This window comes from Anolis carolinensis, chromosome X, assembly GCF_035594765.1.
Source record: "Anolis carolinensis isolate JA03-04 chromosome X, rAnoCar3.1.pri, whole genome shotgun sequence".
NCBI lineage: Eukaryota > Metazoa > Chordata > Lepidosauria > Squamata > Dactyloidae > Anolis > Anolis carolinensis.
In genome coordinates this window covers 2,591,534-2,613,301 of record NC_085847.1, presented here as the reverse complement: position 1 = coordinate 2,613,301, position 21,768 = coordinate 2,591,534, and the positions used below count along the sequence as shown (strand labels likewise).

At 45.6% G+C, this 21,768-nt stretch overlaps 2 protein-coding genes across 4 annotated transcripts in view; one reads left to right on the top strand and one right to left on the bottom strand.

The window, feature by feature from the left end:
• The first annotated feature begins 193 nt into the window (after positions 1-193).
• On the top strand, positions 194-18,029 carry LOC103279962 (somatomedin-B and thrombospondin type-1 domain-containing protein). Its single transcript, XM_008117346.3, has 5 exons — positions 194-5,398; positions 11,598-11,780; positions 12,622-12,712; positions 16,245-16,403; positions 17,353-18,029. Exons 1-5 carry the CDS (start codon positions 5,137-5,139, stop codon positions 17,456-17,458), a joined length of 801 nt encoding a protein of 266 aa, XP_008115553.1. The 5' UTR covers positions 194-5,136; the 3' UTR covers positions 17,459-18,029.
• A 1,996-nt stretch (positions 18,030-20,025) lies between these two features.
• The window catches only part of LOC103279961 (tRNA (32-2'-O)-methyltransferase regulator THADA), a 27,999-nt gene continuing 26,256 nt past the window's right edge, over positions 20,026-21,768 (bottom strand). For all 3 annotated transcript variants that reach the window (XM_008117344.3, XM_008117345.3, XM_062958439.1), the window contains exons 30-31: positions 20,741-20,946; positions 20,026-20,612 (exon numbers count right to left, since the gene is read on the bottom strand). In XM_008117344.3, the coding sequence (XP_008115551.1) occupies positions 20,359-20,612; positions 20,741-20,946 (460 nt within the window). In that variant the 3' untranslated portion in view covers positions 20,026-20,358. The remainder of the gene's footprint in view (positions 20,613-20,740; positions 20,947-21,768) is intronic.

Here is a 21,768-nt window from a genome sequence, read left to right as displayed (position 1 = left end):
CTCCAGCAGGGATGCCAACAATAAAACCAAAGTTGCCTGTTTAATAAAGTCACTTAGCTATTTCGTTTCATTTGGGGGGAACCTTTGGACTCTGTCCCGCCAGTTCTTCACCCCATTGGAAGGTTTGGGGAGGGAAGAACTCACCACTGCTTCTCGGAACAACCAGAATCCTTCTATCCAGGGTGGGCAACTGTTGTGTTGGCCTGCAGCTTGAGTCAGGCCTAACCATCTGGGCCAAAGGTGGGAGATTCTGGGAGTTGTAGCCCAAAACCATCTGGAAGGTCTTCTTTCTGTGTCTTAACTGCTCACTTGGTCACCACTGGTGAGAAGGCTGTGGAAGAAGGTATTTGGCCTCTCCTTGGCCATGTTGGTTTCCATGCCTTTTCTTCCGTAAGAAGTATAGCAGTGAAGTCAACCGGTTGATTGGTAGAAAACAAACTTAGATTGTATCTTCTCCTGGAGCCTACCCCTGTCCAATGTCCTGCTTATGTTGTCCTCTTGCCACTTGGGAATTGACATTTCCAGAGTTCCTAGTCACACAGCTTTTATCCAACTGTGGATATGTTGCATGGGAAACAGGTCCTAAGAAAGAATACAGTAGAGTCTCACTTATCCAAGCTAAACAGGCCGGCAGAAGCTTGGATAAGCGAATATCTTGGATAATAAGGAGGGATTAAGGAAAAGCCTATTAAACATCCAATTAGGTTATGATTTGACAAATTAAGCACCAAAACATTATTCATTTATTATTTATTTACAGCATTTATATTCCGCCCTTCTCACCCCGAAGGGGACTCAGGGCGGATCACATTACACATATAGGCAAACATTCAATGCCTTTTAACATAGAACAAAGACAAGACAAACATAGGCTCCGAGCGGGCCTCGAACTCATGACCTCCTGGTCAGAGTGATTCATTGCAGCTGGTTTCAGCTGGCTTGCTCTCCAGCCTGCGCCACAGCCCGGCTTGTTGTTATACAACAAATTGGACAGAAAAAGTAGTTCAATACGCAGTAATGTTATGTTGTCATTACTGTATTTACAAATTTAGCACCAGAATATCACGATATATTGAAAACATTGACTACAAAAATGGCTTGGATAATCCAGAAGCTTGGATAAGCGAGGCTTGGATAGGTGAGACTCTACTGTACTCTACAACTTCACTTAATCTGAAAATGAGGAGACAGAGACAAAAGATGGAACCGTACATTATTTATCAGAATAAGGGTTAAATATTGGTTGGTTTTAGTAGTTTAGAACCATCTGGATTCTTTGGACTACAATTCCCATCATTCCACCCTGGAGACCACCATATTATCTACCTGCGTACTTTTGTCTCCTTGTGAAAGATTGCTTTGTGTGTATAGGAAATAGAACTACCAGTTTGCAGAATTGTTTCCAATGAAAAAGGCCACATCTAAACGGAGATAACAACGCTTTCCATGGAAGGTCATATGGGAAGAGTGGAGGAAATTTAGCCCGTCTCTTCCTTGCTTCATGTTTTGGGGAAATTCCGCTTTTTGAAGTTATTGATACTCTCTTTTAGACCACTGCAAGCATGCCAAGCGGAATACAATACACTGCATTTTCTACATGGCAAAATACACGATATATTTCATTACAAGGTATAAAACCTAACATATACAAGCATGCATGTATTATATGTAAGAATGAGTAAACATTTCTAAAAGGAAACTTCTTAAACCTTCCCAAGAGACCAACCTTTTTCGTTATGTGACGCCAAGTGAGGCATTGATCAAATCTTTTGGGATATTCTTTCCATCCCTAGTCCATTGGAGTAAAAAAGAACTAAAAATCTTGCAATATCTTCAAAGCCAGGCAAACTGAGATAGGTTCATGTCTCGACCAGTGCGGAGAAGAGATGTTGGATGTTTATTTAATTATATTATTATATTATAACCGCTGCCACCGGTGTAAAGATGTTTATAATGCGGCCACCAGATGTAAAGGGGATTATCCACGCTTGCCACCACTATGGGAAGATATAGCCACTAGCTACTTAGAGAGGAGAGGAAAGTTTGTTTTTCTTCTTTCTTCTTGTTTTTTTTTATGGTAATATATATGACAGAAGCTGAGATGTTTAAAAGAACAATAACACGTTTATTCTGGCACAAAGCTTAATGGTTACAGTAACTTTCTCTTTAGAGGCACTTTGGTTAACAGTTACAAGGCTAGAATGAGGTGTTTTAAACTTCTTAAAATGTCACTTCTTTCTTTACTGCTCTAAACCGCAGTCACCCTGTGAATTACAATCACAGATTATCTGTTCCTCATCAGGAGACAGACTACCTTAAAATAAGTCACCAAACTTATTTTAAATTGACTCAAAAATAAGCATTTAAGTCTCCCTGATCCCTTCAACTGAGGAGCAGTCTTCACTGTACCTCATCAGGGCACAGACTACTGCTTCTTTTTCAAACCTGCACTTCTCCACCAAAACGGCAGTTGACTCCGCCCACTTCTCCATGGCAACCAACTCATGAGTGCAGAGTAACTGAAATATTGACCCTTTTAAAACGCAATTAAACATGACATCTGTAAACTAAAAAATTCACACTTCGTTACAACCAGGGTGAAGGTGGCAGCGAAAAGATGCGCCAGATGACATCTTTCTTTTCTTGTTCACAAAAATGATCTCTTCTGAGAGGAAGAAGGAAGAGTTGACAATGCAGTGCTGATTCCTTACCACCTCATAAACACTCCAGATATGTCCTTACTTTATACTTAGTCAACATCTGTAGTTCACTCTTGGTAGAACAAACTCTTATGACAAATTCATATAACACCTACTGAGAAAGGACAATGCAATAAGGGACAAATCTTGGGAAGAAAACCCTATGCCAGGCCTTGGGGTTGCTATCCAACTTGAAGGCACACAACAACAAACCTGTCTTGGGATGGAAACTGAAAGTACCCTATGCGAAGAAAATATGAATGACCTCTAAATAGCCAAATATAATATAACTAGCTGTGCCCGGCCATGCGTTGCTGTGGTGAAGTATAGTGGTATGGGAAATAAAGTATTGAGGAATTGGTGGTAGTTAAGGTAAAGGGTAAAGGTTTTCCCCTGACATTAAGTCCAGTTGTGCCTGACTCTGACCAGATAAGATTTTAAATGGGTTATATAGCTGTGTGGAAGGGCCTTGAGTCTACACTACCATATAATCCAGTTAAAATCAGATAATCTGTATTTTATAGGCAGTGTGGAAGAGGCCTAAGTGAAGCCTAACTCTGCCTGTCCCCTGGGCTGAGTGGGTTGCTAGGAGACCAAGTGGGCAGATCTTAGCCTTCTAACTGGCAGCAATTGGATAAAAACAATTATTCCTCTCCCTCTAATTAGGACTTTATTTTTCTTTTCTTTTTGTTGTATGAACATAGAGGCATGGATGAGGGGTTGTGCTGCCAAGTTTAGTGTTTCTGGGATGTGCCGTTTTGTTGTTTTGTCCTAGGCCAAAATTTCATTACCCTTCTATATATATAGATTCTAAGTTGGTGTGCTCCTAGGCATTATTTAACGGCAAATTTGGCACCACCAGCAGCAGAAATCTTATGGAAAGATTAGGGAGAGGATAGAAAAAAACAGGTCCAACATTTTTTCAAAAAAGAGGTCAACATAGTTCAGTTGACTTTTTATTCAGAGCTATTGCTATGCATGTGTGAAATGAACCAACCAGGGAAGTCTTAGCAGTTTGAACCTTTAAGGCAGGGGTTCCCAAACTAAGGCCCGGGGGCCGGATGCGGCCCTCCAAGGTCATTAACCTGGCCCCTGTCCTAAACTTTAGACTTAGGGTTGACCTAAGTCTACCTGGTCTTTGGAGGTCTCTGTGCTTACCTCTGGTCTTATGAGATCGTTGAGATGGTTTTTAAAGGTTTCTTTGCTTAGGTACGGCCTTATGAGACCATCTAGATGGCTTTTGGAGGTTACTTTTCTTACCTATGGTCCTATGAGACCATCTAGATGGCCTTTGAGGGTCCCTTTCCTTACTTATGGTCTTATGAGACAATCTAGATGGTTTTTGGAGGTCTCTTTCCTTACTTATGGTCTTATGAGACCATCTAGATGGTTTTTGGAGGTCTCTTTCCTTACTTATGGTCTTATGAGACCATCTAGATGGTCTTTGAAGGTCTCTTTGCTTACCTATGGTCTTATGAGATCATCTAGGTCAGCGATCCCCAAACTAAGGCCCATGGGCCGGATGCAGTCCCCCAGGGTCATTGACCCTGGCCTCTATCCTAAACTTTAGACTTAGGGTTGACCTAAGTCTGAAATGACTTGAAGGCACACAACAACAACAATCCTAATTTTGGACCATTTCATAGTCCGGCCCCCTAACAGTCTGAAGGACCAAGAACCGGCCCTCCACTTAAAAAGTTTGAGGACCCCTGCTTTAAGGGATCATTCAAAGGGTTCCGAAAAAGGGACTTTGCTTGGGATGTGCTAACTTGATCCAATGATACCTCTCGCATTCATTGATCATGGAGCGTAATCTACATTGTTGACGTCCAACTGTGAAACAGGTCCTCTCGCCAATGTATCGCCCTTTCGCATCCCAGTCAGATTGGCCCTGATCAGATAGGGAAAAGGCTTCATCCACGGCTAAACGCTTTTGCCGTTTGTAAAGGCTCCAGCTTCAGAAAGCCGTGAAAACAAGAGAATGATCTGGCTTTAAGACCCGGGAGGAGCCACTGTTGTCAAAGCGAAAGGAGGGGGAAACCCTTTCCACCCCAAAGTTAAACCTCCAGCCAATCCTCTTGGGTGCATCAGGCACTTTACGCCAGTGGGTGTTGCTCCTTGCCTAGAAAACTCTCCAAGTTTTCGCAGTGACAACTTTAGCTGCCATCCGCTCTTGAAAAAGGCAAAGACAGGAGATCCAAGCAGCACAGATCTCTCCAACATCCCAAATGCTTGTTCCCTGATGTCCGCTTGCCAGCTTTGGCCTCATCAAGGAGGCATCTTTCTTCCCATGCTGTCAGCTGGATAGATGAGGGAGTTCTACTTTTGTCTCCCTTGGGGCACCAGCTTCCTCTGCCCAGAGTGGACGAGAACCAAATTGGGAAAGGCTTCAGAGTCCAACTTTTGAAGGCCATCCCTACCAGTAGGTTCTGTCGTGATGAGGCCCAAAGCCAAGGAAGCACAACAGCTGAACATCAGTGTGGGACACTGGTTGGTTTTTTGCTCGTGGCTTTTAGCAAGCTGGTCTTTTCAACCCGCCAAGGCAGGATGCGCCAACCGGGAGACCCACCGATGCTGTCCGGGTCGGAATAACGATTGCTCCGACTTCTCCTGGAGGAAAACTCCTTGTTATTGTGACACCTATTGCGAGAAGACCGGGGACTGCTGCGAAGATTATCACGCCGTCTGTCAGGCATCAGGTGAGCTGCTATTCTGTGGAGGAAGGGGTGACCTATTGCGTTGGCATCTCCAAGGCTCCATCATGCGTCTTCCGCAGTGAGGGTATGGGATGTCCTTTTTTGACATGTTCCTTTACTTCCAGGGTGGGCAACTGTGGCAGGCCTGGGTGCCATACTTATTCCTGTGTCCTTTAGTAGCCACTGAAAAGTCAAAACAAACACCCAGCTGTTGAATGTCTTGAAAATTGGTTAAGAAGGGTAGGGAAGTCTTTGTAATGTCAAAGGTATCTTGTTACACCTGGAGTCTTTTGGACTCCACTTGCTTTGTGTTGTCGAAGGCTTTCATGGCCGGGATCACAGGGTTGTTGTATGTTTTCCGGGCTATATGACCATGTTCTAGAAGTAGTCTCTCCTGACGTTTCGCCCACATCTATGGCAGGCATCCTCAGAGGTTGTGAGGTATGGAAAAACCTGCCATAGATGTGGCGAAACATCAGGAGAGATTACTTCTAGAACATGGCCAGACAGCCCGGAAAACATACAACAACCCTCACTCGCTTTGTTTGGATCCAGAAAAATGTTGGTCTGGGAAGGCTGAAGATGCCGAGAGTCACACACACAAAAAAATTGTGGGCTATACATTGCCCACCCTTGCTTTACATACTCCAAAACATGCTAAGCTATCCCTGCTCAACTGGGGAGACTTCCAGGTCAGAATCCAATCCCACTTCTTTCCCTCAAACATTGAAAAGCTGACTTGATGTGCTTCTAGATGTACTTTGAGAACTATAGAAGCCTAAGAGTTGGGAGGCATTTTAGGAACCATGTAGTCTGACCCCACCAGTGTGGAAACAACCCCCAGGAATGCCATCTGTTCAAAGACCATCAAAGATCATGCCCCTCTCCATACCATACTGGTGTGTTTTGAGTTACACCATGTCACTTCCGACCACTGTTTTGGCCAACGTTGACCCATTTGAGAGAGTCTGTGAGGAGAGTGAGATAAACTACCCCGTTTGCAGACATTTGGCCCACTTTCACCACCTTGAATGGTGCTAGGATCTCCGTTCTGACGTTGGGTCTAGATTTGTCGTCAATGAAAGCCACCGAGATGAATCCTGAACATACAAGCATAGGTTGTGTTTTATATGCCATATCTCCCAATGATCTGAATTTGGTCATGTCTTGTGTTGGTGTTGTGTGACGTCAAGTTGTTTTTTATTTATAGCATCTGTAAGGCAAAGTTATCTCATGGTTTTCTTGGTAAGATGTGTTCAAAAGGCTTTGAGGCAGAGAGAGCAGATCTTTCCCAAGATTTCTGTGGCCAAGTTGGGATGTAAACTTGGATTCCAGAATCTTAATCTAAAGCTCAGTCTCCAACACCAGCCTGGCTCTTAGTTATTGCCAAAGAAAAACAAAATTACTCAAAGTTAACTCAAAAGTTGCAACTACAGCCATCCCTCCACATTCTCTGGGATTCAGGATGCAGAACCCCAATGAAAGTGAAAAATTGAAAACAAATTACTATTTGTTTCTCAGAGATAACACCACTTGACGGTCAACTTCTAAGAATTGCATTAGAGGACCTAAAGATTCCTAGGGAGATGTTCTCTCTAGAAAAAGCACAATTGGGGTCCTGAAACATCATTGGAAGAAGTTGACCATACATTTTCAATTCAGTCTCCAAAAGTCAAAGAACACTACAACTTCCACGTGAGGACCAGAAGATACAAATCAATGTACATGAAACCTAAGCCTACACATTAATCCTAGGTTTAAGTGCCTCTTTGGTGGCAATGAATGTATTCATGGTTACGCCTGAAGCTGACGGAACTGGTTGGACGGGAGTTCCCATGATCCTTGCTGGGGTTAATGGGAGCGACAGTCCAATGGTGCGTGAAGTCCCTTGAGTTCCATGGAGCTCAGGCCTGAACCAGGCTTTGGTGTTATTGGGGGAGGTGGTAGATTGGCGCCCGTAAACTCTCCCTAATCTCCACGGAGATTAACCCGGTCTCAACTCAGCTCGATGACCACGCCGCCGGCAAATAAAAGAGTCAGGAAACTGGAAACCACGGAACTGCACCTTGTTGGTTTAGAAAGCCGTTCGCTCTCCAAAAGCCTCCAGCAATTTGCTTTTCAATGACCCATCCGCCGGTCAATTTCAGCACCTCATTTTCCCGACACAAACTTAGATTTTTAACCTCTCTTTGCAACAGTTTATAAATTGGGAGACAGAGGAAGTTCTGAAAATTTGGCAGCATATTTGCCTCTCTCTTGAGGGATAATGTATTCAGACGGAGAACAATTGGTGAGCTAGATCAACTCAACGATGGAAAGGCATTTCTTGACAGCGCTTTTCTAAAACACCGTGGTTTTGGACATGGAATTTCCTGTTATATAATCTTTTTCTGCATGTTGCCTTTACTATCAGCCGTATACTCCGTCCACCAAAAGTTCACATTTGTGTTTGAGTGTTAGAGAAGTGGATTGCTCATTCTGGAATTGGTACAATTGGCACGGATTCTGTGTTCACCGATTCTACTACCCAGGGCTTGAAAACAGATACTTTTACAAAGTGGTTTTTCTATCTATACACATAATAAAAGTGAAAATATGTATGTGTATATGTGGCTGGGGTGTCCACTTACACAGACAAGCTCCCACTTCCACAAACAGCTATAGCTCCCACTACTCGGGAGACACCTACAACAACATTGCAGGTTGTAGTGAGTGCTCTGAGCCCTGCCAATGTCCTCCACAAATACCATACTACTCGCCACCCAAGTAAAGGCTTTCAGACGGGGACAATTTCATCCTAGATTTCCTTTTTTCCTCCACCACAGACATCCCAGTGTTTCATACTCTCTCCATTGGTGTGGAATTTGCATGACCCCGCCCACTACATAACCCTTTCTTATTCTTTTCTATGCCACACAGCAAACAGATCTGCACCTGAACATACTAGAGAGACTTGGGGAGAATTCACCATGATGTATAGGAGTTGTAGAAACTGGGATGTATAGTTCACCTGCAATCTAGGAGCACTTTGAACTCCACCAACGATGGACCTGGAACTAACTTGGCACACAGAACCTCAATGAACAGTAAAAAATACTGGCGGACTTTGGAGGGATTTAGAGGAGTTGTAGTTCACCTACGTCCACACTATGGACCCAAACAAGGATGGATCTGGACCAAACTTGGCATACATACCCAATATACTGACATTTGAATACTGGTGGGTTTTGAGGAGAATTGGCCTGGGCGTTTTGGAGTTGTAGGGACTGGGATGTATAGTTCACCTGCAATCAGTGAGCAATCTGAACTCCACCAAAAATGGAATTGAACCAGACTTGGCACACAGAGCCTCCGTGACTAGCAAAAAAATACTGGAGGTCTTTGGGGAAAATTCACCTTGATTTGGGAGAGTTGTAGTTCACCTACATCCAGTGAGTACTGTGAACCCAAACACTGATGATCTGGACCAAACTTGGAACACAGATCTGATATGCCGAAATTGGATTACTGGAGGGGTTTAGGGGGAATGGACCATCCTTTCTGGGAGTTATAGTTTACTCACAACCAGGGAAACTGTGACCTCCACCGATTTGGACCAAACTTGGCACACAGAACCCCAATGACTAACTCAACCTACTGGAGAGGTTTGAGGGGACTGACTCGCCATAGTGGGAGTTGTAGTTTACTTACAACCAGAGAGCACACTGAACCTTACCCATGATGCATCCAGAGCAAACTTGCCCAACATAACAAACTTTAAGTACTGATGGAGTTTGGGGCAGTAGATTATAGCCAGTGGTTAAAAAATGATGGGAAATGTAGTCACAAGTCAGCGAAATCCCATAAGTTGCCGTCCTCCACGTCTCTGTCGGCTGTTGAGCCAAAGCAAATACGTCCCAGCGACAGATAAGCGATGCATGAATGAACCGTTGGACAGGGCTGTGGGAGAAAAAGAGCGCTGCCGATTCAGCGGGATGGAAAAATGGGAAGCCACAGTCGTCGTCGGGGCCAAAGGCTTCCCTCTTGGGAAAGCAGATGACGACAAGAGATGGAGAAATAGGTTTCAAGAGCAGCCGAGAGAGATGTCGAACACTCATCTTTGCCCAGCGACATCGGAAAAATTACCAAAGAGAACACAAAAGGGCCAGGAGTATGTCTGCTTTGTCCAATATGTTGGATTTCTGAACATCTTACAATGGCATTGATAGCGTTTAAAAGGGGGTTGGACAATATTTAGCCATGGAAAACAATGCCTCTTTGGATGCTTGAGTCCTGAATGATAAATCTCAATATTCCCTAGTACAATGCCATTCTTTGCTTGGGAGGTGTTAGAAAACGGGAGAATCCCAGACAAGAAACAATCAGGGCCAGCTAACACCACCCACCAAAGGATTCCCCTAGCCAGGCTTTGGCTATTCAATGCTAATCAAGCTGACCAATTGCAACATTCCCACTTGCCTCCAACAGACACGAGGTCTTTCTCCCAACCTAGAAATCGTTCTGCAGATATATAAACCCCACTTGCCTAGTTTCCAACAGATCTCACAATTTTTGAGGATGCCTGCCATAGATGTAGGCAAAACGTCAGGAGAGAATGCTTCTGGAACATGGCCAGACAGCCTGGAAAACTCACAGCAACCCAGTGATCCCGGCTGTGAAAGCCTTTGACAACAGCCTGGAAAACTCACAGCAAGGCCACGAAAGCCTTCGACAACAGCTTGGAAAACTCACGGCAATCCAGTGATTCCGACCATGAAAGCCTTCGACAACAGCCTGGAAAACTCACGGCAATCCAGTGATTCCGACCATGAAAGCCTTCGACAACAGCCTGGAAAACTCACGGCAATCCAGTGATTCCGACCATGAAAGCCTTCGACAACAGCCTGGAAAACTCACAGCAAGGCCATGAAAGCCTTCGACAACAGCCTGGAAAACTCACAGCAACCCAGTGATCCTGGCCATGAAAGCCTTCAGCAACAGCCTGGAAAACTCACAGCAAGGCCATGAACGCCTTGGACAACAGCCTGGAAAACTCACAGCAACCCAGTGATCCCGGCCATGAAAGCCTTTGACAACAGCCTGGAAAACTCACAGCAAGGCCATGAAAGCCTTCGACAACAGCCTGGAAAACTCACAGCAAGGCCATGAAAGTCTTCGACAACAGCCTGTAAAACTCACAGCAACCCAGTGATTCCTACCATGGAAGCCTTCGACAACAGCCTGGAAAACTCACAGCAAGGCCATGAAAGCCTTCGACAACAGCCTGGAAAACTCACAGCAAGGCCATGAAAGTCTTCGACAACAGCCTGGAAAACTCACAGCAACCCAGTGATTCCTACCATGGAAGCCTTCGACAACAGCCTGGAAAACTCACAGCAAGGCCATGAAAGCCTTCGACAACAGCCTGGAAAACTCACAGGAACCCAGTGATTCCGATCATGAAAGCCTTCGACAACGTAATGCTTTGATTCTCAGGACCATGATTTGAATCCCTTTTCATCCACATGCCTTTGGGCACGCTGTCGACCCCAGAAAATCCCACAATAGGTGTGCCTTAAGGTCACTGTAAGTTGGGAAATTGCCTAGGAGGCACACAACCACAACAATTAGCTTTGAATGTGCGCAACGGGATGCAAAGCGATTTTGTCTTCCTTTCTGGTTTGTTTGCTTGCAGCCTGGCTTAGGAAGTCAAAATGGGATTCGGTGCCTGATTGTGTCGAAAGAGACAGAATGTGATAAGAGACGTGTGGGACAGAGGGGCTGGGATTGGGCTTTGCCGGCCCCATTGCCCCCCTTCTTTGTAGGCCATGGGATTTGGAAGCCTCCAGGCCAGACAGCCGAGCGGGAGGCGTCCCTGAGAAGCAAAGTGGACGCAGTGAGTCAGAAGGAAGGGCAAGCTAACATGTTTTGCCAATGGAGACAGGCGGCTTATTAATTGGAGGGGCTGCGGGGGTCTCTTTGACCACCCCGAATTCCTCTGGAGTGATGCTGATGAAAGAGCGCGCCTGGGAACAAATCCATTCCCATTGATCTCGATCCCGCTCTCCTCCTGCTTTCCCACCTCTTTATCCTTTCCGCATGCCACCCATCTGTGCCTGTTTGTTCCGTCCTGCACCCTCGAACCTTCCCTGCCTTTGGTGGCCCCATGTCTCCCAATCCGTTGTGTGTCCGCTTTCTTGCGCTTGGCCTTCTTTTCCAGCAGCTGTGGATTGTGTGGTGGGGCCGTGGGGACCTTGGAGCGACTGCAGCTCTCTCTGTGGCACCGGGAGCAAAGACCGCATGCGCCAGGTCACGGTGCCACCACGGAACAGAGGAACCCCGTGCCCGGACCTGAAACAGAGGCGAGGCTGCCTGGGAGACAACCCGGCTTGTGAGACGGCTAAAGGTAACGCCCTAAAGTGTGCGATCAAAAACACACTTTGGTGATCAACAGCTGCCCTTCACTTGTTTTGGATGACAACTCCCATTGTCCAGGGATCAATCCAACATATCTGGAGCTGATCTAAGTCATGGTCTTGGCCCTACGGTACTATTAGGTGGAAGGAAGTGGTCAGTTACTGTTCTGCCTCCATGCTGAACTAAATGAACTGGAAGGAACCATAGCACGAAGGACAGATCGGAGACTGTATTTGATGAAACAAAATATTTTATTAATAGACAAAATGGATCTCTTTTCCTCTTATTGCCACTATGAAGTCTCTTGTGAGGAAAGAAATCTTTAAGTCTATGCAGTTCTGGATAGATATTGCCACACAGTATGAAGTCTTGTTATGACTGGATTCTTTGTAGCTTTGAGGTGACTTCAAAACAATGTAGTTATGACTTTTTATACTACTGTAATGTATGGCTTTATATCTAATCTGGGTACAGTTCCGACGTGACGTGAATTTCTGTGATCCCTTTACTTCCTACACTTCCTTCCAGTGCCTCACCAACTGACAAAATCTAACTGACAAAAAATAACTGCCATTTCAGGCTGGTAGGAGCCAAGGCTAAGCTCCACCCCTTTAGAATCTTAAAGAGGCAGGGCAGCAGGTAATGTTTTACCTCCTCGTGGCATGACACTCCCCACCTAAAACTTATTAATAAGTTTTACCCCCTTATTAATAACAAATAACTAACACAAAATATCAACTATTAACTAATCTAATGCAGATTATGGTCACGCTAGCTTGACAGTTACTGAGGCCATTCGTTCACACAGTTTTTGCTTTTTCCTTTGACAGAAGTGTCTAAGATCCTGCCCGATTCTTTTAAGAGGGACTTTAAGGATCCCTGGAGAAGACCTCACATGCTCACGAAGCACAAGATGCCAAGGTAGAAATCCGATCTCGAATCCCGCTGTGCATTTGTACCAATCTGGGTGGGCGTATGTATACAGTCGAGTTCCGCACGCAACGATTAATTCAAGCCTAGAGGAAACCTTCACGAGTCCAAAATATATCTTCCCTAGCGATGGGTTGCCGCCAAAGCCTGCTGTCGGCCTCCTTGTATTGTTTGGTCCCACTCTGTTTGGGGGTGAGAGCTGCCGTTACAATTTTCCACAGTAGCTGGAGCGAACAATTGCGGCTGCAGAGGCCCGGTGGGAAAGGGAAATGGCGCTGTGCCACCTGGCCTATTCTTACTGCCCTTGTCCCCCGATTAAAGGCTCATGTCCATCGAAGGGGGCCCACTGACAAAGGAGGTAGCTCCCGTGGCCAATTGAAAACACAAAGGTGGCCCACCATGTTAGTCCATGAGAAAAAGAGACAAACACTGCGGTTGAAGTTCCAACTTAAATTGGGGGCAGTGGCGGTGAGGGGGAGCATTTGAGCTTTTGAGTTCTCCAGAAGTTCTCATCAGGGTGAGTGATATGCCTTGGACCTTTTTCACTGCTAAGTGATGCTAGAGAACTCTCAAACTTGCATCCTGGTTGGTCCTAATAGAACTTGAGGAGTCCTGGGCTGAAATAATAATAATAATAATAATAATAATAATAATAATAATAATAATAATAATAATAATAATAGCCGATACATCACACAGTCCTAGACACTTGAGAAGTGTCCGACATGTGATCCAATACAACAGCCAGCAGAGTGTCTGCTGTGGACTCAACTTGTTGTGTTTCAAATAATAATCATACACTTTATATTCCGCTTTTTCTTCCCGGAGGGACTCAGAGCGGATTAGAGTATACATATATGAGGCAAACATTCAATGCCTTTTGAAACATTATTAAAATTACAAAATTACAAAAATGCGAGTCAAGCACTGAAAGGGTTAAGTGGATGCCGTGACTCATCAAAAGCTGCAGTTCAATATAAGCAGGTGTCCCTGTAGCTTAATAGGCCCCAGTGAGAGAAGGCCTCAGTGTGAGAGAAAGTGTGAGAGAGGCCTCAGTGTGAATAGGCCTCAGTGTGAGAGAGGCCTCAGTGTTAGTAAGCCTCAGTGAGAGAGAGGCCTCAGTGTTAGTAAGCCTCAGTGTGAGAGAGGCCTCAGTGTTAGTAGGCCTCAGTGTGAGAGAGGCCTCAGTGTTAATAAGCCTCAGTTTTAGTAGGCCTCAGTGTGAGAGAGGCCTCAGTGTTAGTAGGCCTCAGTGTGAGAGAGGCCTCAGTGTTAGTAGGCCTCAGTGTGAGAGAGGCCTCAGTGTTGAAGTGGGAAGGAGGAGGAAGGTCTAGTGTGAGAAGCTTTGGTGAGAGAAGCCCTAGGTTGAAAGCCTCATGTGTGAAGCTCATAATTAATAGCACATAATTTAAAAAAATTCAAGCTCAGCAAATGGGGCACTATTGTGCTTCAGCTCCCCGAAATTCCACTTTGAAATTACTGCATTCCCTTTCCATTTTTGTCATATATTGGAGAGCCGGGACGATGATAGCGGGACAGAGAAGCATTCAGACGTGGTTCTATAGCTAGACATACTGTGACAAACAGCTTGAGGGAGCTTTCAAGAAGGTCTTCCAGCCATTGACTTTATTGGAGAGGTTGCAGCAGCTAAAGGGAGGGTTTGAGGGGACAGTTTGGTCAGCCCCCCCCCCTCCCCAATTTGTCCTCTTCCAGACTGTCACCACAAACCCAGTTTTTCCAACCAGGTTAGCCCAGATCCATCCCAACATGGAAAGAAGAACTAACCCTCTTTCTACCCCAGTGGTATCCTCCTTTTCTTCTCCACTGCACCCGACCGCTCGTTGGGTTTCTGAGCAGATAGAAGACAGGGTCCAGAACATAAGCCACCTCCCTCCTCTCCTTATGCCTTGTGATCCCGTGTTGCTCCCATCGCCTCTTCACTCAGGGCTTTGGTAAATGGGGGAATGGAATTTTAATCAGGATTATTAGTGGAGGATTATCTCAAAAAGGCATCTCCCGAGGAAAAAGCCAAAAACGGGGTGGTGGGGAGGAGCACAACGACGAGAGGAGCCCCATGTTCTCTGAGCGTCGGTGCCCCAGGAAGAGAGTTTCCACCGGGCTTTACCTTGTTAACTTGGCCGTCGTTTGTAAAGTTCATGGTCTGGCTGAAGTGCATTCGCATCACACTTAGAACCACGTGTTTGGCATAGCTGGCCAGCTGTGCTCAATTATATTTTAATTTTTTGAACTAAAAGGGTAGCCTGACTTGTGACTTTTAATTCCGGACCGGTTTGTGGATGAAGAACTAGATCAGACTCTGAGGAGAGAGAGAAATATCACATTTAATTCTTTCATATGATTCGGTCAGATTCTATTATGGGTGGATGAACCTCTTTCTTTCTGGGCAGTATCAATTGATTTGCTGTTATCTGTTGGGCCAGTCCTGTAACCTATTTAAATCTGGAGTTTGATAGGTTTGGAACAACAAAGAAATGTGTTATCGTGAATGGATGAGTAAAACAGGGCAAGTAGTTTCAGTCCTCCTCTGAGTAAAAGAGGCACAAACAACCCAAAAAATGATAACTACATGTCAAGTCCTTTATCTGGAATGCTGAAATCCTCTATAATCCAGAATTGTATCCTTGGGGGGCTGAGAGAGTGATACCATTGCTTTCAGTGGTGCCAAATCATTAAAAATAATGTGTATCGGGTGGCCTTCAAGTTCCATGTATAAGATATGTATCAGTGGTTCCCATTCTTTTTTTGACCAGGGGCCACTTTCCAACATTAGTACCAAAAGAGTTACAAATCAGTTTTTGGTCAACTTTAGATTCAGTTTGGTTATTTGGGGTGCTGATTCAGAAAATTGTATTGGCTAGACCGATCTAGTTTCTGAAACAGAACATATGCCATCTAGTTGTCACCATCTGCTCGCCCACCGAAAACCATATTTAATAATCCAGAGCTGATGTGGTCCTTCCAATTTTCTGAATCAGCACCCCAAATAACCCCAGGAACAGGCTTAAAAACAAAGACACCAAGGCACCCCACTTCCAGGTGCCACATGGAAGAGCTCTGCTCGGGAGGAGGAGGAGAAGCAGCAGACAGGAGGCTTGTTGTCTCATCTGCCTTTTGTGGATAGTCAACCTCTCCCCTCCCAACATCTCTGTTGCCTCGGCACTAGAAGAGGGTTTCGTTGCAACAGTGTAGTAACAGTGAGTCTGTGGACCATATTTTCGTTCTTGGGGACCACTGGTGGTCCACGGAACACAGGTTGGGAACCACTGGTATATATGAAACATCAGTGCATTTCATGTTGAGACTTGGGTCCCATCTCCAGGAGATCTCCAAGAGATCTCAGAAAGGATTTGCCTTCTTTGATGAAGAAAGTGTGGGACTTCTCCAGGGTCACCAACTGGGTTTTTGTGGCCAAGCGGGGATCTGAACCCTGGTCTCCAGAGTCCTAGCTCAAAGCAGAATGCCATATTGACTTGAGGGAATGCACCTCTGCTGTGTTTTTCAGCTACTGCATCTACTTCCGCCTGAAGCAGGCCAGCCTTGCCTGCCACCTGCATCTGTGGAGCAGCCAGCTGGTGAGGGAACGGCGGGTTTGTGTGGAGTGCCAAGGCGGAGCTGTGGGCAGCAAGAAGCGGTGCCAAGGGGACGGCCTACAGGGATCCAGGTGGGTGGCTTCCAGGTGCCCTCTACATTCCCCATTCTCCAGCTGGATGCATGTGTGAGTTGTTGGAATCATATACTACCTATACTACAATCAGCAGTGGAATGTGCTGCCTTGGAGTCCAGTGGAGTCTCCTCCCTTTTGTGGAGGTTTTTAAGCAGAGGCTGGATGGCTTTGATAACAACAACAACAACAATAATAATACTTTATATTCTGCCCTTCTCCGCATGGGGACTCAGAGCGAATTACAATATAAACAGTTACTGACAAACATTCAATGCCTTGTTACAATACAATGAGACACACAAACACAAACAAAGGCAAAGGCTTCTCCTTTCATTTCCGGCTTTGGAGGCAGTGCTCATCTCTGGCTCTGGGGGAAGTGCTTTTCTCCATTTCCAAACCGAAGAGCCTGTGTTGTCACCTGGTCGTGAGGCCGGCATGACTGCTTGGGACTGTCTTTTCCCTCCAAAGCGGTACCTATTTATCTACTCACATTTGCATGTTTTCGAGCTGTGAGGCTGGCAGGAGCTAGGGCTTACAGTGGCTCTCCCCATCTCACATATTCAAACTGTTAACCTTGAGGTCGGCAATTCAGCAGCACAAGGGTTTAACCCATTGCGCTACCACGGCCTATTGTGTCTTTATGTGTCCTTATTATTATTATTATTATTATTATTATTATTATTATTATTATTATTATTTTATTATGACACAGCAAACAAAATAGATATGCTGGATTTCGTATCACAAAATCACAAGTCAAACGCTTCCCAAGTGTCTAGGACTGTGTGATGTATTTTTGCATGATGCATGCAGATCCCTTATTGTTGTTGTTGTTGTTGTTGTTGCTACAAAGGTTGGGTGGCCACCTGTTGGAGGTGCTTTGATTGTGCTGTATAGGCACCAACCATTGCTGAGAAGCTAACTCGATTTCCTTGTTGCCTTATAGGACATTCTGGACCGCCGCCTCCATTGCCGGCTGTCAAGGATCCTGGGTTCAAGAGTCCCTACAGGACAACTGTGTGTGTCCGCAACTTTCCTTTATCTTTGTATGACGCTGCGGCGAGTGGGACAAAGGCACAGAGAGGGAGACACGAAGGAAATTTTAAAAATTCCAAATGGAAAACTGACACCGCTTTATCTTCCTCGGCTTCCGTATCAATCCATGCTCCGTACCCCTTGTCCCGTGCGTTTTTTTAATGGCTATGTTGCTCCATCATTACGGCTACAATAGGACTTTCTTTTTCAGCAAAGACACCTTGAAAGACTTTGGTACAAAAGAGCCAACAGCAGCTTCCCTTTTTTTTGCAGAGCTTGGAAGTGAATTACCGTACATCACACCTCTTGTTATGAGTTACTTTTGTTTTTGGAATACCGGCATAGCGAAATTACGGCGGGACAAACAGTGGACTCGGGTTACTTCTACAGTGTAAGGTAAAGGTTTTCCCCTTGACATTAAGTCTAGTCGTGTCCGACTCTGGGGGTTGGTACACATCACAATTTCTAAGCTGAAGAGCTGGCGTTGTGGAAATCAAGATCAACTACATCCATGACATTCCTGTAATCTACCAATTTTGTAACTTCGTTGTAAAAAATAATAATCTGGCAATGCTTGATTTCCAGAAACACTTGGCTCTTAGTGATCATAGTGTTCTCCTCCTCCATTCATTCATATCATTGCTTCCCAGTACTGTGCTTTCAAGTTGTTTCTGACCTACATTGACTCTAAGGTGAAATATAGGTCCTGTTCCAAGGCACAATCTCCATCTCAGCTGCATATTCCTCCAGCTATCCTCCAGCGTTTGCAATTTGGCAAGGACAGCCCCATTAATCCTCTAGGTAAAAGGTTCCCCCTGAAGTTAAGTCCAGTCGTGTCTGACTCTGGGGGTTGGTGCTCATCTCCATTTCTAAGCCAAAGAGCCGTAGACACCTCCAAGGTCATGTGGCCACAGGCATGACTGCATGGAGCGCCGTTACCTTCCCGCCGTAGCAGTACCTATTGATCTACTCACACTCTGGGGATTGGTGCTCATCTCCATTTCTAAGCTGAAGAGCCGGCGTTGTTCGTAGACACCTCCAATTGCATGTGGCCACAGGCAGGACTGCATGGGGCGCCGTTACCTTCCCGCCGTAGCAGTACCTATTGATCTACTCACACTCTGGGGGTTGGTGCTCATCTCCATTTCTAAGCCAAAGAGCCGGCATTGTCCGTAGACACCTCCAAGGTCATGTGGCCACTGGCATGACTGCATGGAGCGCTGTTACCTTCCTGCCGGAGCGGTACCTATTGATCTACTCACATTGGCATGTTTTCGAACTGCTAGGTTGGCAGGAGCTGGAGCTAACAGCGGCCACTCACACCGCTCCCGGGATTTGAACCTGGGACCTTTCAGTCTGCAAGTTCAGTAGCTCAGCGCTTTAACGCACTTTGCCACCGGGGCTCCTTCTATTAATCCTCTACTATAACAATAATAATAATAATAATAATAATACTTTATTTGTATTCTGCCCTATCTCCCCATTGTTTCCAGCTGTGTTTAAAACGTCCTAGCTTCTTTGCCTATTTTCCCACTTTGTCCTCAGCATCATTCAACTACTGCAAGCAGAGTGCAAACAGGGTTTTGCTCCATTTGCTCAGAGAGGCTCAGCTTAAAGCAAACCGCTGCCGCCTCTCCCCGCTTGTGTGCTTTGCCTCACTCAGTTTTCATCTCTGAAATGTGGAAGGGCAAACGACGGAGTCCCAATGATTCCCAACGGCTCCTAAGCAATGGAGTCCTAACCAGGGCCGTGCTGTTTCAAATCCGTGCAACTTCTCAAGTCGCCAAGCTCACCCGCTTGTGTCTTTCCCGACGGCTCCACAAGTTGACTTGGCACGTCGGAACGGCATCCGCTGCCCTGGCTGCGGAGAACAATGGCCCGGCGCTTTGCCGGCAAATACCTTTTGGGTGGACAAATGTTTGGAATGTCAATCACAAGCCTCTCTCCTTTCCCTGGAACAGTGGGTCAGGGTTGCGGAAAAGGAGGGTGCGCCACGAGGCCCCGGTTCTTTGGACAGAGGTATGGAGGACAAACATGTTTTAAAGGACAAGGAGAGGGGTTCGAAAGAGACCCTTTTTATTTCGGAAAGTTCAAAAGGGTTACCTGAATCTTGTTGGGCAAGGCCTTGGAAACGATGGCTTTCTTTTTGTAGTGTTCGCTTGGCTTTGTCTGTCCCCTTTTTTCACTTGTACCTGTTCTATACCTTGTAGCGGAAGCTCCATAGGGTCTGAGAATCCAAGTGATATGCCAGACTTGTCCACTAAAGTTTCGCACACATTCGGAGAGGCTGCAGCGATTTGCTTTTGCCCGAGCCTATTAGCGAGGGCACAGTTCTGCCCACTCCTGCTGAGTAAAGTAAATTACTTTTGTCCTATGAACTTTTAATACATGACTCTAAAGTTTGGTTGGGAAATCCCTGTTCTGTTACTTGGCTGTGGCCACATCTTGCAAACGTGCGAATTATTTAGCCGTTATTATAAAACAACCATGTGCGTTAATGCCTGAGAAAGGAGGGTTTATGTTCTCGAATGAAACAAACCAAAACCTGTTCCTAGACAATACATATTCATCAGAAGAAATGTTGAAAAAAATGCTTTATTTAAATGAGAAAAATCCCGTTCTGCCCTCCAAAACAAACATTAGAGCTCCTTATAACAGGAGCAAAGAGCGAAATGCTGAAAAGAGTCAAACTCAGTGGGGCATGATACGATTTGAGAAAACACTATTCCGGTTAGCTTTAGCACAATCCCGACTTGCAAAAAGTCTTCAGATCCTGAAGAGTATGGTTTAGGCCACCGACACTGATCAGGACAGGTTTGGCATCCAAAGGCCAAACATCTTGGAGCAGTAACTTCTCCCATCGGAGGCAAGAAGATGCAAAATAGAGAAGGGAAGGAGGATCTGTGATTAGAAATCCTCAGGTGTCTCTTTTGCTGTCTGTTGCAGAAATGGCAGGTACCATTCCATGTGCTTTGAGAACTTCTTGCACAGATAGAACTTCCTCTCTCAGCTCTCGGGAAGTTAAACCGATCCGGTCAACGCCGGGCACTTTCCTTTCTTCTGCCGAGTCCAAAATACAGAGCGCAAGGGCGGCTCTGGCGAGCAGCGTTGAGGCAGCGATGTGTACGTTTGGGCAAGCCAGGGCTTTCAGGAGCAAGGAAGCGTCACGATCTGAAACAGGAGAAATAGATTAAGGTTCTGAAAATTAAAAAATCTGTTCCTGGTTCGAAAGATGTCTCAAAGTTTCGATTTTGGTCCCCTTCGCCTCCTCGAAATGCTCTGGCTATCTTGAGACCTACCTTGGTGCCACCACAACCTACAGCGCTGGAGGTCGGAAAAGATCTCGGGTCCGGCAACTTTGAGCCAGTTGTACATTGCCGTCTGAAGTTCTGGGGAGTTAGTTGCACGGTTGTGGAGCTGGAGGAGGAAAGGCAACAGCAGCTGGGAAAGGATCCCGGGTTCGGCGTAAACGTTTGGCTCATCCTCTTTGTAGAGACTAACAACCCTGTGTGTGGCGAGAGAGATGGACAGACACTCAGAGAGAGATTAAAAAGCCACCAAGCCCCGTCGGTCTATACAAGCTTTCTCCATCTAAAAGACTACAACTCCAAAACGACTAGCTTTTGAATAAGGCCAATGTCAAGTCCTGAAGACGTGAGATCAGGCCATTAGCAAACAGAGAAGCAGGGTTTCAGGGGAGTAGTCCAAATCCAGAACCAGCAAAGCCAACCTTTCCATTGTTGTCGGGAAGGATGATATTCTATTTATTTATTATTTACTTACAGTATTTATATTCCGCCCTTCTTTCTCACCCCAAGGGGGACTCAGGGCGGATCACAATGTACATATACATGGCAAACATTCAATGCCATTAGACATATGACATACAGACAGAGACAGAGAGGCAATTTAACATTTTCCAGCTTCATAAAGAGTAGGCTCAATTACGGTCACGGGGAGCTGCTGCTTCATCTTCCACTGTGACACTGAGTCCTTGATGGAGTACTTCCTCACTCTTCCGCATGCTTAAATTAGCCTCCCTGCCTAAAGCGGTATCTAAATTAACTGTTTTAACTGTTTTAACGTTTTAGTTCATTGTATATCAATGTAACGGCATCAATTGCCACTTGTAAGCCGCCCTGAGTCCCCCCGGGTGAGAAGGGCGGGGTATAAATGATTGAAATAAATAAATAAATAAAATTTCCTACTCGACAGATGCAACTATCTTTCGGGTTGCTTAGGTCAACAATGAGCTAGGCCCGGGCTGTGGCACAGGCTGGTAAGCAGCCAGCCAGCTGCAACAAATTACTCTGACCAAGAGGTCATG